The 12575-nt window shown below is 30.7% G+C and overlaps 2 protein-coding genes across 2 annotated transcripts; one reads left to right on the top strand and one right to left on the bottom strand.

The window, feature by feature from the left end:
- Window positions 1–3728: 3728 nt before the first annotated feature.
- On the bottom strand, window positions 3729–5457 carry NECHADRAFT_56660 (uncharacterized protein; the record flags this gene model as incomplete). Its single annotated transcript, XM_003039108.1, has 3 exons — window positions 3729–4070; window positions 4129–4902; window positions 4966–5457. 3 exons carry the CDS (start codon window positions 5455–5457, stop codon window positions 3729–3731), a joined length of 1608 nt encoding a protein of 535 aa, XP_003039154.1.
- Window positions 5458–6552: 1095 nt separating this feature from the next.
- Window positions 6553–6972, top strand: NECHADRAFT_56664 (uncharacterized protein; the record flags this gene model as incomplete). Its single annotated transcript, XM_003039107.1, has 1 exon — window positions 6553–6972. A coding segment is annotated over one exon (420 nt), but the record flags the coding sequence as incomplete, so codon positions are not given.
- Between the last annotated feature and the right edge of the window lie 5603 nt (window positions 6973–12575).

The raw sequence follows: 12575 nt of genomic DNA on the forward strand, positions 1-12575 counted from the left end.
TTTAATATATTAAAAAAGGCTTATAATTAAGAAATAAAATATTTAATTAAATATTTTATAATTTATATTTTAAAGATTAAATTCTTTTTAGCTTTTTATATTATATATAAGGCTATTATAACAAAAAGAAATATTAAGGGGGCTTTTAAAGGTATTAAGCTTATTTCTCTTAACTTAGAAATTATAATCTTAAAGGTTAATATAAAGCTATAGATATTAATATTAATTAAAGAAGTAATTAAATTATTAACCCTTTAGGCTTTTAAGACCTTAAAGATTATATTTAAGATTAAATCTTAATTTAAATACCTTTAAAAGTAAATTAAAAGATATTAAAATATCTCCTTAAAGTTAATTTTAAAGGCTTTATAATCTCTTATAAAGATAATAAAGGCTATTATATATTAAGTTATTTTATTAATTATTAAGAATAAAGACCTTTAAGAAATTAATAAGATATTAAGCTAATATTAAAGCATAAAAAGGATTAAATTATAGAAAAAGGGGGTTATAATAATAAAATAAATAAATAAATAATTAATTAATTAAATAAATAAATATAAATATATAAGTAATAGCTAAATTATCTAAAAGTAATAATTAAGGAAAGCTAATTAAATCTAAAATTTAATATTATAATATTTATAATAAGCCTAGGTATAATATAAAGACTTATTAAATAATAATTAAAATATTTAAGAAAGAATATAATAAGTAATTTAAATTAATTAAATAATTTATAATATTTTTATTATAATCTCTAATAAGAAGGTTAGGATTTTTATAATACTTATATAATTATAATATTTCCTTATTATATATATTATAATATTATTAAATTTCTTTAATATCTTTATTTTTTATAGCTATAATAGCTATATTATTAATAAGCTAGATATTATCCTAGTATTATTAGTTTTAAGCTTATTAGCTAATAGCTATATAATTAATAAATTCTTTAAGCTTATTTATCTTAATAGTTATTAGAGTAACTTAGGCTTAGAGTTCTTTAATTTCTTTAGTATTATTATTTATTTCTTTATTATTATTAGGGTTAGCCTAAGTTAGCGCGATAAGAGTAAATAAGTAATTAATAAGTAACACCTATTAATAGTTATTACTAAGAGTAGCCCAAGTAGCTATTATATTTAATATTATTTAAAGTAATATAAATAATCCTTTAAATAAGAGCTATTAATATATAATAATTATAAGATTCCTAAGGGATAAATTAATTATATTAGGTTTATATTAATAGAGGAGAATATTATATAACCTTAAAGGGTAATATAAGTTATATCTAATAATATACTTAAAGGTATTAAGTATAACTAAGTTATATTAATAGCTAAGGTATATTATAGCTTAATCCCCTATAGTAATAATTAAAGCCCTATAGGTAATTAAAATACCTTTTATAATTATTATAATAATAATTATAGCCTAATCTTTTACCCTATAGCATAATAGCTAAGGTACTTATAGCTATAATTATTATTATATAATAATTACTATAAGTAAGTAACTTAAAGCTTATAAGTTTAAGCTTTACTTTTAGTATAATTATTTATAAGGCTACCTTTAATATATAGCTTAGGTAGCTATAAAGTATGCCCTTAGGGGTTAGATTAGCTATAGGCCTTATAGGGCTTAGTTCCCCTTATAATAAATTAATTCTAATAGGCTTCCGAGGTATAAGCTCCTAAGAGAGAGTAGTATATTATAGCTTAGTCCCCCGTAATAATAATTAAAGCCCTATAAGTAATTAAAGTACCTTTTATAATTACTATAATAGCGATTATAGCTTAATCTTTTGCCTTATAGCGTAGTAGCTAAGGTGCCTATAGCTATAACTACCGTTATAAGGTAGCTATTATATAAGATAGTATAATAAGTATATTTTATATACTTTAGGTATTAGTTATAATTACTTTGCCCTTAACCTTAATTAGGGTAATTACCTAAGTAATTAGGGTAATTATATAAGTAATTACTATAATTACTTAGTATTAAGCGTAATTACTTATTTAATTAGTAAGGAACTATAGGGTCCCGCTAATGCACGTAATAGGTATAGGTCAGGCCGTAATATATAGCTAATCTTAACTTATAGCTAAAGTATTATATTAGAGAGGAAGCTATATATAGAGAACTAAAAGACTTGATCTAGTTATACTACTAGGTAGCTAGCTATTAGTACTCTAGCCGCCCTAAAGGTATATCGAGAATGCTTCTTACTATTAGCGAACTATAGATAGCAATAGATAAGGCAGCTATCTATACTCTCCCCTCTCTAATGCTTTATAAGTATAAAGTTCCTATTAAGGTATAGTAAGCGCTATTATTAACTACTAGAGTTAAAGGAAAGAGACTTTACTGCCTTAAGAAGTATTTGCTTAACCGCTAAATTATTACCTATAGGGAGGGATAGCCTTCCCTATTTAGATCTTATAGGAGCCTATATTTATTTTCGGTAGTTTATTTCTCTGCCTCCCTAAAGTATTAGTAACTAAAAGCCGAGATTAAAGCTTAGGCATAGACCCAAAGGCAAGCAAAGAAGGAAGAATTATAATAACTTAAAAACGAGTATAAAATATAGATAAGAAAGTATTAAGATAGGGCAGAGTGCGATAAATATACTATAATAGCAGTCATAGCTATGGGCACCTTAGCTACTACGCCACGGGGTAAAAGATTAGGCTATAATCGCTATTATAGTAATTATAAAAGGTATTTGAATTACCTATAGGGCTTATAGCGCTATTACGGGGGACTAAGCTATAATATAATACCCTCTCTTAAGGGCTTATACCTCGGAAGCCTATTATAGAGCTATCCTATATAGGGGTTATTAAGCCCTATAGGATAGTAATTAATCTAACCCCTAAGTATATACCTTATAGTTATCTAAGCTATATATTAAAGGCAGCCTTATAAGTAATTATACTAAAGGTAGGGCTTAAACTTATAAGCTTTAGGTTATTTACTTATAGCAATTATTATATAATAGTAATTATAGCTATAGGTATCTTAGCTACTACGCCACGGGGTAAAAGATTAGGCTATAATCGCTATTATAGTAAGTATAAAAGGTATTTTAATTACCTATAGGGCTTATAGCGCTATTACGGGGGACTAAGCTATAATATATACCTAAGAGGAGTATAGTATCCCTATCTGGCATTATTCTTATAGCTATATCCGCTGTGGGTATTTAAACAAGGTAAATAGCCTTTGGATTAATATATATAAGTAGCCCTTTATAATAGTTAAGGTTCCTAATATAATAAACTATAACTTAATTAGTTTATATTAGTAGTTATAACGGGGTATAGTATTATACATAGGGTAGCGAATTATATCTAATAATATTAAGAAGTATTTTTAAGTAATTAAATTATATTAAAAGCTAAGGTAGTAAGAATATCTATCTAAGGGATATTATATAGTTTTTTATAAGTAGGGTCTAAGGAGTATCTTATAATGCTTATTATGAGATAGTATTATATTCTTACTTACCCGGAGTAAGAAAATAAGTCCCGCTTATTTGCACCGAGTGAGCGGAATATATTAATCCGTGCCGTATAGCGATACGCATTCGATCGCGGCATAGGCCATGATACGATATTAATTCTTCATGCGTTCCTATTAATTACCTAAAACTATAATATTTTAAAGAGACATTAAATATTGTAGACTACCACCATTTCTCGCGCAGGATTGCTAACTTAATAAGTCGGCCGACTTACACATGACCAGCACTCGACATTTGAAACGTCTTTACAGTGCTTCTTCAAACTGGCTCTCTGCGGGTAAGGGCATAAAACTCGTTGCTGGGGCTCGCCATCACGATCAATAATGGTAACTGGAGATGACTCAGGCGCCGTTCCATTCTCAACCCACGCACGAAGCTGGCTCATGAGGTTGATAGGCTGTCCTCCCGTTCCTCCGAAGCAATGGTCAAGACCGGGAACTGGGTAATATCGAGTGAAACTGCGGGCATCCGGTGAAAATGCTGCTACCTCTTTATAATATTGCTCTGTACCTTTTGAGGGGATGACATTGTCTGCCTAAATGTCGTAAGGAAATTAGTAAACATGAAGTAAGGCCAGGTCGCAACTGACTTACTAGACCGTGAAAAGTAATAATCTTGCCTCCGGCATCACGGAACCCCGAGAGATCAGGGTCGCTGGTGCGAATGAATGAACTATAGTCGTGGATACCCAGACGCACTAACCGAAGAAACTCTTTTCGAGTCAACTTTGCCAATTGGAAATTTCGATCTTGAGCAAGGAAAAGGCGAATCCACGATGCTCCAAGCTCGCTCGGATTTCCAACACAGGATCCGTTAGAGCATTTGGTGCTTGCTGTACCATAACCGCCTCCTGCAGGATCGGTCGCAGTCAGATCGGCGCCGATGTTTAAGCCGTGCCAAATTGATTTTCCTTCGGCCGTAGAAATACCATCCCATGCAAGTTTCGCAATTTTTACAGCTTCAGCGCTAATAGAGGTTGTCGAATTCGTTTGGGCGCACTCGATTGCTTTGCCAGTGAGCTTTGTGGGATTGAACCGTTTCTCACAAATTTCAGTGTCTGAAATGATCCCATCCGCCACCCCATCGAGCCCATCACACTCCGTAATTGCTGCTTTCGTAATTGCGTCGAATTCGCATGGGAGTGGATACTTCCCGATCTCATTCATATACTGCTGTGGCCAGTAGATATTTGAAACGACCTGGGGTAAATATATCCCCGGGGCACCTGCTACGATGCCATCGTATAGGTCTGGATATCGTTGGGCAATCTCTAATCCTTGACGTCCACCTTGGGAGCAGCCACTCCAGTATGAGAATTTCGGTTCCTCGGAATAGAATGAACTGATCAAGGATTTTCCAATGACGGTCTAATCCACGTTATCAGACGACCTCTGCACAAAAGCCACTGACACAGATGAATGGACTCTTACCATCTCTTTGAGACTAAGGTGTCCGAAATTTCGAAGGTGATAAAGATTCACATTGCCAGGACTCACGAGAGCCCAAGGTTCTGCGCTTGTCCAAGCCAGTGGGTCCGGAGAAATTCCCAAGCCGGCATCGGTGGTGACTGTAGCATATCCCTCCCCAATGGCTCCAGTCATGACACTATATGAGAGTTGAAAACGGCCAGCGACCCAGCCGCCTCCTCCCGTAGCTAGAAGCCTTTCGTTCCAGTTCTGAACGGGAAGCCAAGATTCCACATTTATACTGTCGCTCAATCCAGGATGGGTGTACGTCACAGTAACATTGCAGAACGTAGCGTTGCTGACTTCAATCGTGGGCTGAGCAAACCGGTATGCCGCGGGGATGACAGCGCTGAAATTTGAAACAAGTGATGTCTGGATGGAGACGATAGAGACACCAAACACTGTAGGGGAGAATGTAGTAGGCAAACAGGCCTGCGCAAGTGATGTAAGAGCCATTGGAATTGATAGATCGATTAACTTGACTGAAACTTGGTGCATCTTGCAGTCTCTAGAATTGGTCAATGTATGGGGTTTTTGAATCTGTTCATCGTTCACATGGTGCGAATTCATTCAATGGGTGTTTTCCGAGCAGGCCCGGAGTTATTGTGGGGTTCTGAGAGAGCCCCCGTTGTGCCCATTTAATAAGTATCCGAAGCAAATCTTCTACAATTCCAACATCCAATCAAATATTGAGAATCGGGCCGGCCTAATTCAGACCGCATTGCAGCCGTAACTCCGAACAGCGACGGGATCGACCAGTGCAGCCGAGACTCCGAACAGCGACGGGATCGACCAGTGCAGCCGAGATTCCGTCCACTATGAGACGATGTTGGTACTACTATGGGTACAAGTTAGTTTGAGCAAGTTTTTTGCCAAGTGCACGGAATTACGACTACTTCCAGCATCTCATTCGATGCCAAGCATCCGCTTCAACACAATGAGCATGAACCATCCGGCGGTTGTCGGAGAACGAACACCTTTGAAGCACTCTCATGACCTCCATTGGCAGAAATGGCACAGCTGACCCCGACGCACGTCGGACCTTTTCTATGGTAGAGATTATAAGTATGAGTGATTCCCATTTTCTATCATCGAACTCACATCAAAACCATCTCAATTGAATTTGAATCACAGTAGAACCATGTCGCAGCCATTCGATCTCTCTAAGCCGAACCGGCCCATTCGGGTCGGTGTTATTCTCGTCAATGGGTGAGTTCCCTTCAATACCATTATCATACAACTTTCAAATGACCTCAGCCAACTGATACAAAGCCTAGTGTCACGGAAATCCTCGACACTGCTCCAATTGACTTCTTCAGTGGCATGAGCAATGACTTCTGTGGAGCCCTCCCAGATGAGCTTTGGGGGGAGCATCTCGCTGCCAAGAAGCAGGCATTGGACTTCGAGTTCCACTGGGTCTCTGAGACGGGCAAGGCGACTAACTGTCGCCTTACAAGTGGCATTTCGCTCACCCCCACGGTAACCAGGTCCTTCAAACCAGATGTTATGACACCTTATTAATTGATGATTCGTCACGTGTAGCACTCATTTGAAAACTGCCCGCAGCTGGACATAGTCCTGATGGGCGCGCATATGATAGGATACGAGCCCAACCAGACTGAATTGGCCTTTGTTCGCAAGGCCTATGAGGAATGTTCCGCCTTTCTCACCATCTGCGGTGGCGTGATGGTGCCTCTGCAAGCCGGAATTCTCGATGGTAAGACGGCAACAGCGCCGCGCTTGATGCTTCCAAACCTCTACAAGCAGGTTCCCGGTACCAAATGGGTGGATCGTCGCTATGCAAACGATGGAAAGCTTTGGACCAGCGGTGCTCTCCTCAACGGCTTGGACTTGATGTCCGCCTTTGCGAAGGCAACGTGGGGCGATCGGGAGCTCATTCATTTCCAGGTCAAAGCTGGTGGTTGGCCCGACAGAGGGGATCTGTACCTTGAGACAGATATCAAGGCATAAAATGACCCTGGCGGATCTAGCCTCGACAAGTTTGTAGCGTTTTATTCGTCACTTCGTACTTAGCTAAAAACCATATATATTCGCTCTCTACACAATTTTCTCTGCTGGATATCATAATCCCCACCAAACTCATTACTACTAAATAACCTCTCGGTGTTAATAAATCTCTAAATAGCATATAAATGCATCTTTGCTAATTGTGTTGAAGAAATAGTGGTATAGTACTAGCTGGCATGGATTATACGGTACTATCCCCCACCACTTTAAGAATCACACCACTTAAAGCATAGCACAAAAAATCATCGCCCCATACAAACCCTACTATTTTATTTGCACCGCATTTTGGCACAATAAAGCTATTCGCGAAATAAAAAATGCCTTGAGGAACGAAGTGACGAGAGGTCTTATGCCGTTGCCCCTTAACTTAAGCCCTTCGCTCTAGTTAGCCTAAGAAAACCTCCCTTCTAATAGGTTAAAAATAATTACTCCTTTAAAAAAAACTTAGGAACTTTTTAAGCTACCCCGGGGCTCTTATCTCTTCTTATTATATTTCTTACTCCTTATATATCTCTTTCCCTTAAGGCTTTATATATATATATATACTTAACCCTTATATATTAATATATATATATATTATATATTATTCTTTTATTCTTTTTTTATTAAAATACTTTAATTTTATTAATTCGTTTTTATATTATTTTATTATTATATCCTGGTTTTATTTTAATTTATTATAAATATATTATTATTTATCTAGCTAGCTTAGAGTTACCTTAATTATTTCTTAGCTAAGGAGTTTTAGCCTAGCCTCTATAGCCTTTATATTAATAGGGATTTTATTATTAATTAAGTCCCTCTCTTAAGCTTTTAATACTAATATAATCCTATTTAGTAATAAATAGCGCGATAGCTATATATATAGATTATATAGGTTATATTAGCTAGTTATTACTTTATTATTAATATTTATTACTTTAGGCCCCGCATAGCTTTAATACTACCTAGTATAATATCCTCCCTTATACCTTATAATTAATATATATAAATACTAATATATATAATAAATACTTCTAGGTAATATTATATTACTATTATAACTATTTCTGCTAATACTTTATCTTAATATTTATTAATATTAATAAGATTATCTTGGGCGGTATATTAATAAATTAGAATTTTTTTATTATCTTAGAGGCTAAGAGGATCCCTATTAATAACCTAAAATAGAATATAGTATTAGCTAAGACTTAATATCTTAGAAATGCCTTATTAATAATAATTTTTAAAGCTATATATAATATCTAGAGTTTTCTAAGGGAATAAACCAGGCGTGCTAGGTTTATTATTAGCAAAGAGTCTCGGTATTACTATATAATAGAGGAATTATATCTTAGTAATAAGTTAAGAAGGTCTTAAAGGTAATTAAAGTCTATTAATAACTTAAGGGCTAAGTATCTATCTAAGGTATAATAATTATTATATATATATAAGAGGCCTTATATTTATAGAAATAAGGTCTAAGTAAGGGCCTTATATTTATAAAAATAAGGTCTTAATAAGGGCCTTATACTTATAGAAATAAGGTCTCTTATAATTAATATATTAGGAAAGAAAATATAAGGAATAAAATAATATATAATAGGGGATATATTAGGCTATAATATAATCTCTCCTCTCTTATTAATTCTCGCCCTCGAGACTATTTTTTTAAGCTAAGGTTCCTTTAATTAATTAATCCTAATTTCTTCTTATAAAATATTCTTATATTAATATAATACTAAATTATATTAATAAAAGAAAATCTATTAATCTAAACCGCGATATAATTATATATTATTTAATTACTATTAAGATTAATTAATTTAATTACGAAGTTATATCTTATAATTATTATAAAAAGAAAGGTATTTTATATAAGATATTAAAAGGTTATCTTAAGTATAATCTTTATATTAACTTAGGATATCTTTATAATATTATAAATACTTTATTATTATTATATAAGTTCCTTATTTAATTATATAATCTTCTTATATTCTAGCTAATATATTCTTTATAATAAATTAAATTATTAATAAGGTAAAAAGATTAAATAATTAAGAGGCTATTATTAAGGCTTTATTAAATTCTTATCGCGAGAATCTTAAATATACTTAGTATAAGCTAAATAAATTACTATCTTAATTAGAGTTATATTAGAGGCAAAAGTATTTACTAATATCTCATAGAGTTAAATTAATAAAAAAGGGGGTTAATATTCTTAAAGAGTTAAAATAAATTAATTAATAAAAGTCCTTATTAACTAAGAATATTTATATTATAATCTATATAGATTTTTTAGATTTTAGCTTCCTTAGTACTTTAAGTATTCTTTTTATTATTAATAGAAATTCTTTAGGAGGTATTATAAATTTATAAGGTATTCTAAGGGTTCTTAAATATTCTTAGATTTAAAGTAATCTTTTTATTTAATTAAGTATTCTATCTTATTATTATTTCTTCTTACTTTAATAATTCTTTCGGCTATATATTCTTTAGGTCTATTAATTTTTTATAATTTATTATAATATTTAATATAAATAATATCTTTAGCTATTTTAAATAAAAAAATATAAAAGATTAAATAGAGCTTAACCTTAGGGGGTAAATCTAATTTATAATTATCTTTTCTAATTTTCTTAAGGATCTTAAAAAGTCTAATATACTTATAGTTAAGTTTTTTATTTTATTATTTTATTATAATATTTTTTATTACTAAGTAAATTATCTCTCCCTTTTCTAATATTAATCTTTTTAATCGCTTAGGGTTATAATAAGTCTTTATATATTTTTATATAAATTTAAGTTTTATTTTTATTTTTTTATATAGGTTTTTTAATTAATCGCTAATAAGGATAGCTTTTAGGTTAATTAGTCTTTCTTATTCTATTTAATAAGTATTTAAGGTAAAACTAAAATTTATAAAGGCTAATATTATTTTTATATTTTTATTAAATATTATATTATAGGCTAATTAAGTAATAGGTAGCTTATTAATTTAATTAGTTTATTTATAAGTAATATAATATTATAAGTATTATTTAATAACTTAGTTTATTTATTTTATTTATTTATTAACTTAAGGTTTAAATATTATAATAAGTTTATAGTTAAGACTAAGTTATATTATAAATATTTATTAAAACTTTAAAGTAAATATAAGTCTTTTATTAGAGATAACTTCTAAAGGTAATTTATAAATATTAATAATCTATTATAGAAAAATATAAGAAAGTTCTTTTATATCTATTACTTCTTAGAATAAAATAAGATATATAAACTTTATAAGATAGTTAATAATAATAAAGATATTATTATAGATAATACTAATTAAGGGTTTTTTTAATAAAGGTAGCTTTATAATAAAGTCTATTATAATTAAATCCTATAGTTATTATGCGATTAATAAGGGTTATAAAGTACTATAGGGTTTATATTATTATACTTATATCTTAGTATATAAGTTATATTAATATATTATATTTCTAATTTATTACTTTATATTAGAAAAGTAATATTTATATTCTTATAATCTTTTAAATATTTTTATAACTCCTTAATATCTATATAAAAGGTATAAATAAAATTTATAAAGGAAATTATTAAGTACTTTTAGTTATATTATATCTTTTATTTATATAATTTATATAATTATCTTATTTTATATTATAAATTATAAGTAATTATTTTTATTATACTTAAGTAATTATCTTTATATTAATATTATTTTAGTATTATAATTAGGTTATTAATTAATTCTATTAGCTTTATTATTATTAGATCTTTTTTAATAAATAATAATAAAATTAAATTTTAAAAGGTATTTTATATAATAGAGTTATTATTAATTAAGTTCTTAAGTTATAATAAAGTATATCATATTCTTATAATTTATATATACCTTAATCTAATAATAGCTTCCTCTTAAATAATATCTAAATTCCTTAAAGGTATTAATAATTATTAAGAATTCTTTATTATAAATTAGATAATTAAATTTTATTCCTTATAACGTATATATATAGCGAGCCGGATAGTAAGCGAACTAGATACTTTTCTTAACCTCTAAGATAGAAATCGCTATAAAAATACCGCGTGCTATTTAATCGATTAAAATTACTCGCTATATTCTTCCCTAGATGTCTTAATTACTACCTAATACGTCCTTATATTATGGCTAGGCTTACTATAGATACTATAACGCTGAATACCTAGTCGCGCTGACCTTCCTTGACCACTACTCCTCGATAATTCTGCCACTACCTACGCATTTATATCTATTTGATTAATTATTTACCTTCCTTCCTCTACTATTATTACCCCTCTTTTCTATAATTAGGTCTTTTTTGCCCTCTAGCGTTAGCTTAGTATCTTATTTGCTTATTTAAGTTTTTTAACCCTAGCCTTAAGTAAGGCAACCTTATATATAACTATCTTTATTCCCTTAGAAAAAGACTATATAGCTTCTAGGATTAACTCTAGGGAGCTACTTTTATGCCTTATAATTTATCTCTTAAGGTATTCTAACTAAGATTAAGCCTTAAGTATAGTCTTTAGGGTCTTTAAAACCCAAGGGGTCAATAATTTAGCCTCCTCTTTAGCCGGTATTAGAGTCTATAGCTACATATTAAGCTTCGAGACTATACTTTCCGGGTCAAGAGGAATAAGCCTAGCCCCTTTAAAGGCTAACTTAATATTCTTTTCTATTATAATAGCCTAAAATGCGGCGTAGAAGGCCGGAAAGAACTTAGTCTTTGAAATATAAGTTATAAAGTATCTAATTAGATGCTCTATTTCTTAGCCATAAGCGCTCTTAAGTATATTAAAGTACCTAACGTTAAGGGGCTAAAGTATATAAGATAAATAAGATAATATATAAAGCCTAATAATCTTATTCTCCTTATAATATCTCTCGAATTTGATTAAGTAGTGACTTTCGTAGCTATTAAGGATTAGAAAATAGTAGCGATTATTTAATCGCTTAGCTATATACCGGTTAAAGTACTTAAGCTACTTAAGATTAATATTATTATTAGTCTAGCTATTTTGGGTCATTATAATAGCTTAATCGCCCGGGAGGTTACTATCCCGGTACTAATTAGCGAGGTAATATTAGCCTATACCAATAATAAACGGCGAGATCGCTTAGCTATCTATATTAATCGCCTAAATAACTATAATCTATTCCCGGTTTCTAGGCTATATTAATTTTAGCTTTCTATGCCTATCTATGCCTATGATAACTATTCCGCTCTAAATTATGCCTATTATAAAGCTAATCTTATTAATATTATAGAAATTATCTAATCGGATATTATACTTCGCGATTATATTTATTATAAGTATAAATTACTTCCGGATAATAGCTAGATCTTTATACTTAGCTCTCTAGTAGTTATATTTCTAAAAAAACCGCGTCTTAAGGTCTAGGTATCGCTTAATAAAGTTTAAAGCTTAATATATGCCGACTAGTAGCGCATCGCGGTTAATAAGTAATTAATTAGCTATTTCTTTAATACTACGAAGCCGGGGGGGAAATCCTCGCGAATCTAGGTCGAGAA

This window comes from Fusarium vanettenii, assembly GCF_000151355.1.
Source record: "Fusarium vanettenii 77-13-4 unplaced genomic scaffold NECHAsca_169_unmapped, whole genome shotgun sequence".
NCBI classification, from domain to species: Eukaryota; Fungi; Ascomycota; class Sordariomycetes; order Hypocreales; family Nectriaceae; genus Fusarium; species Fusarium vanettenii.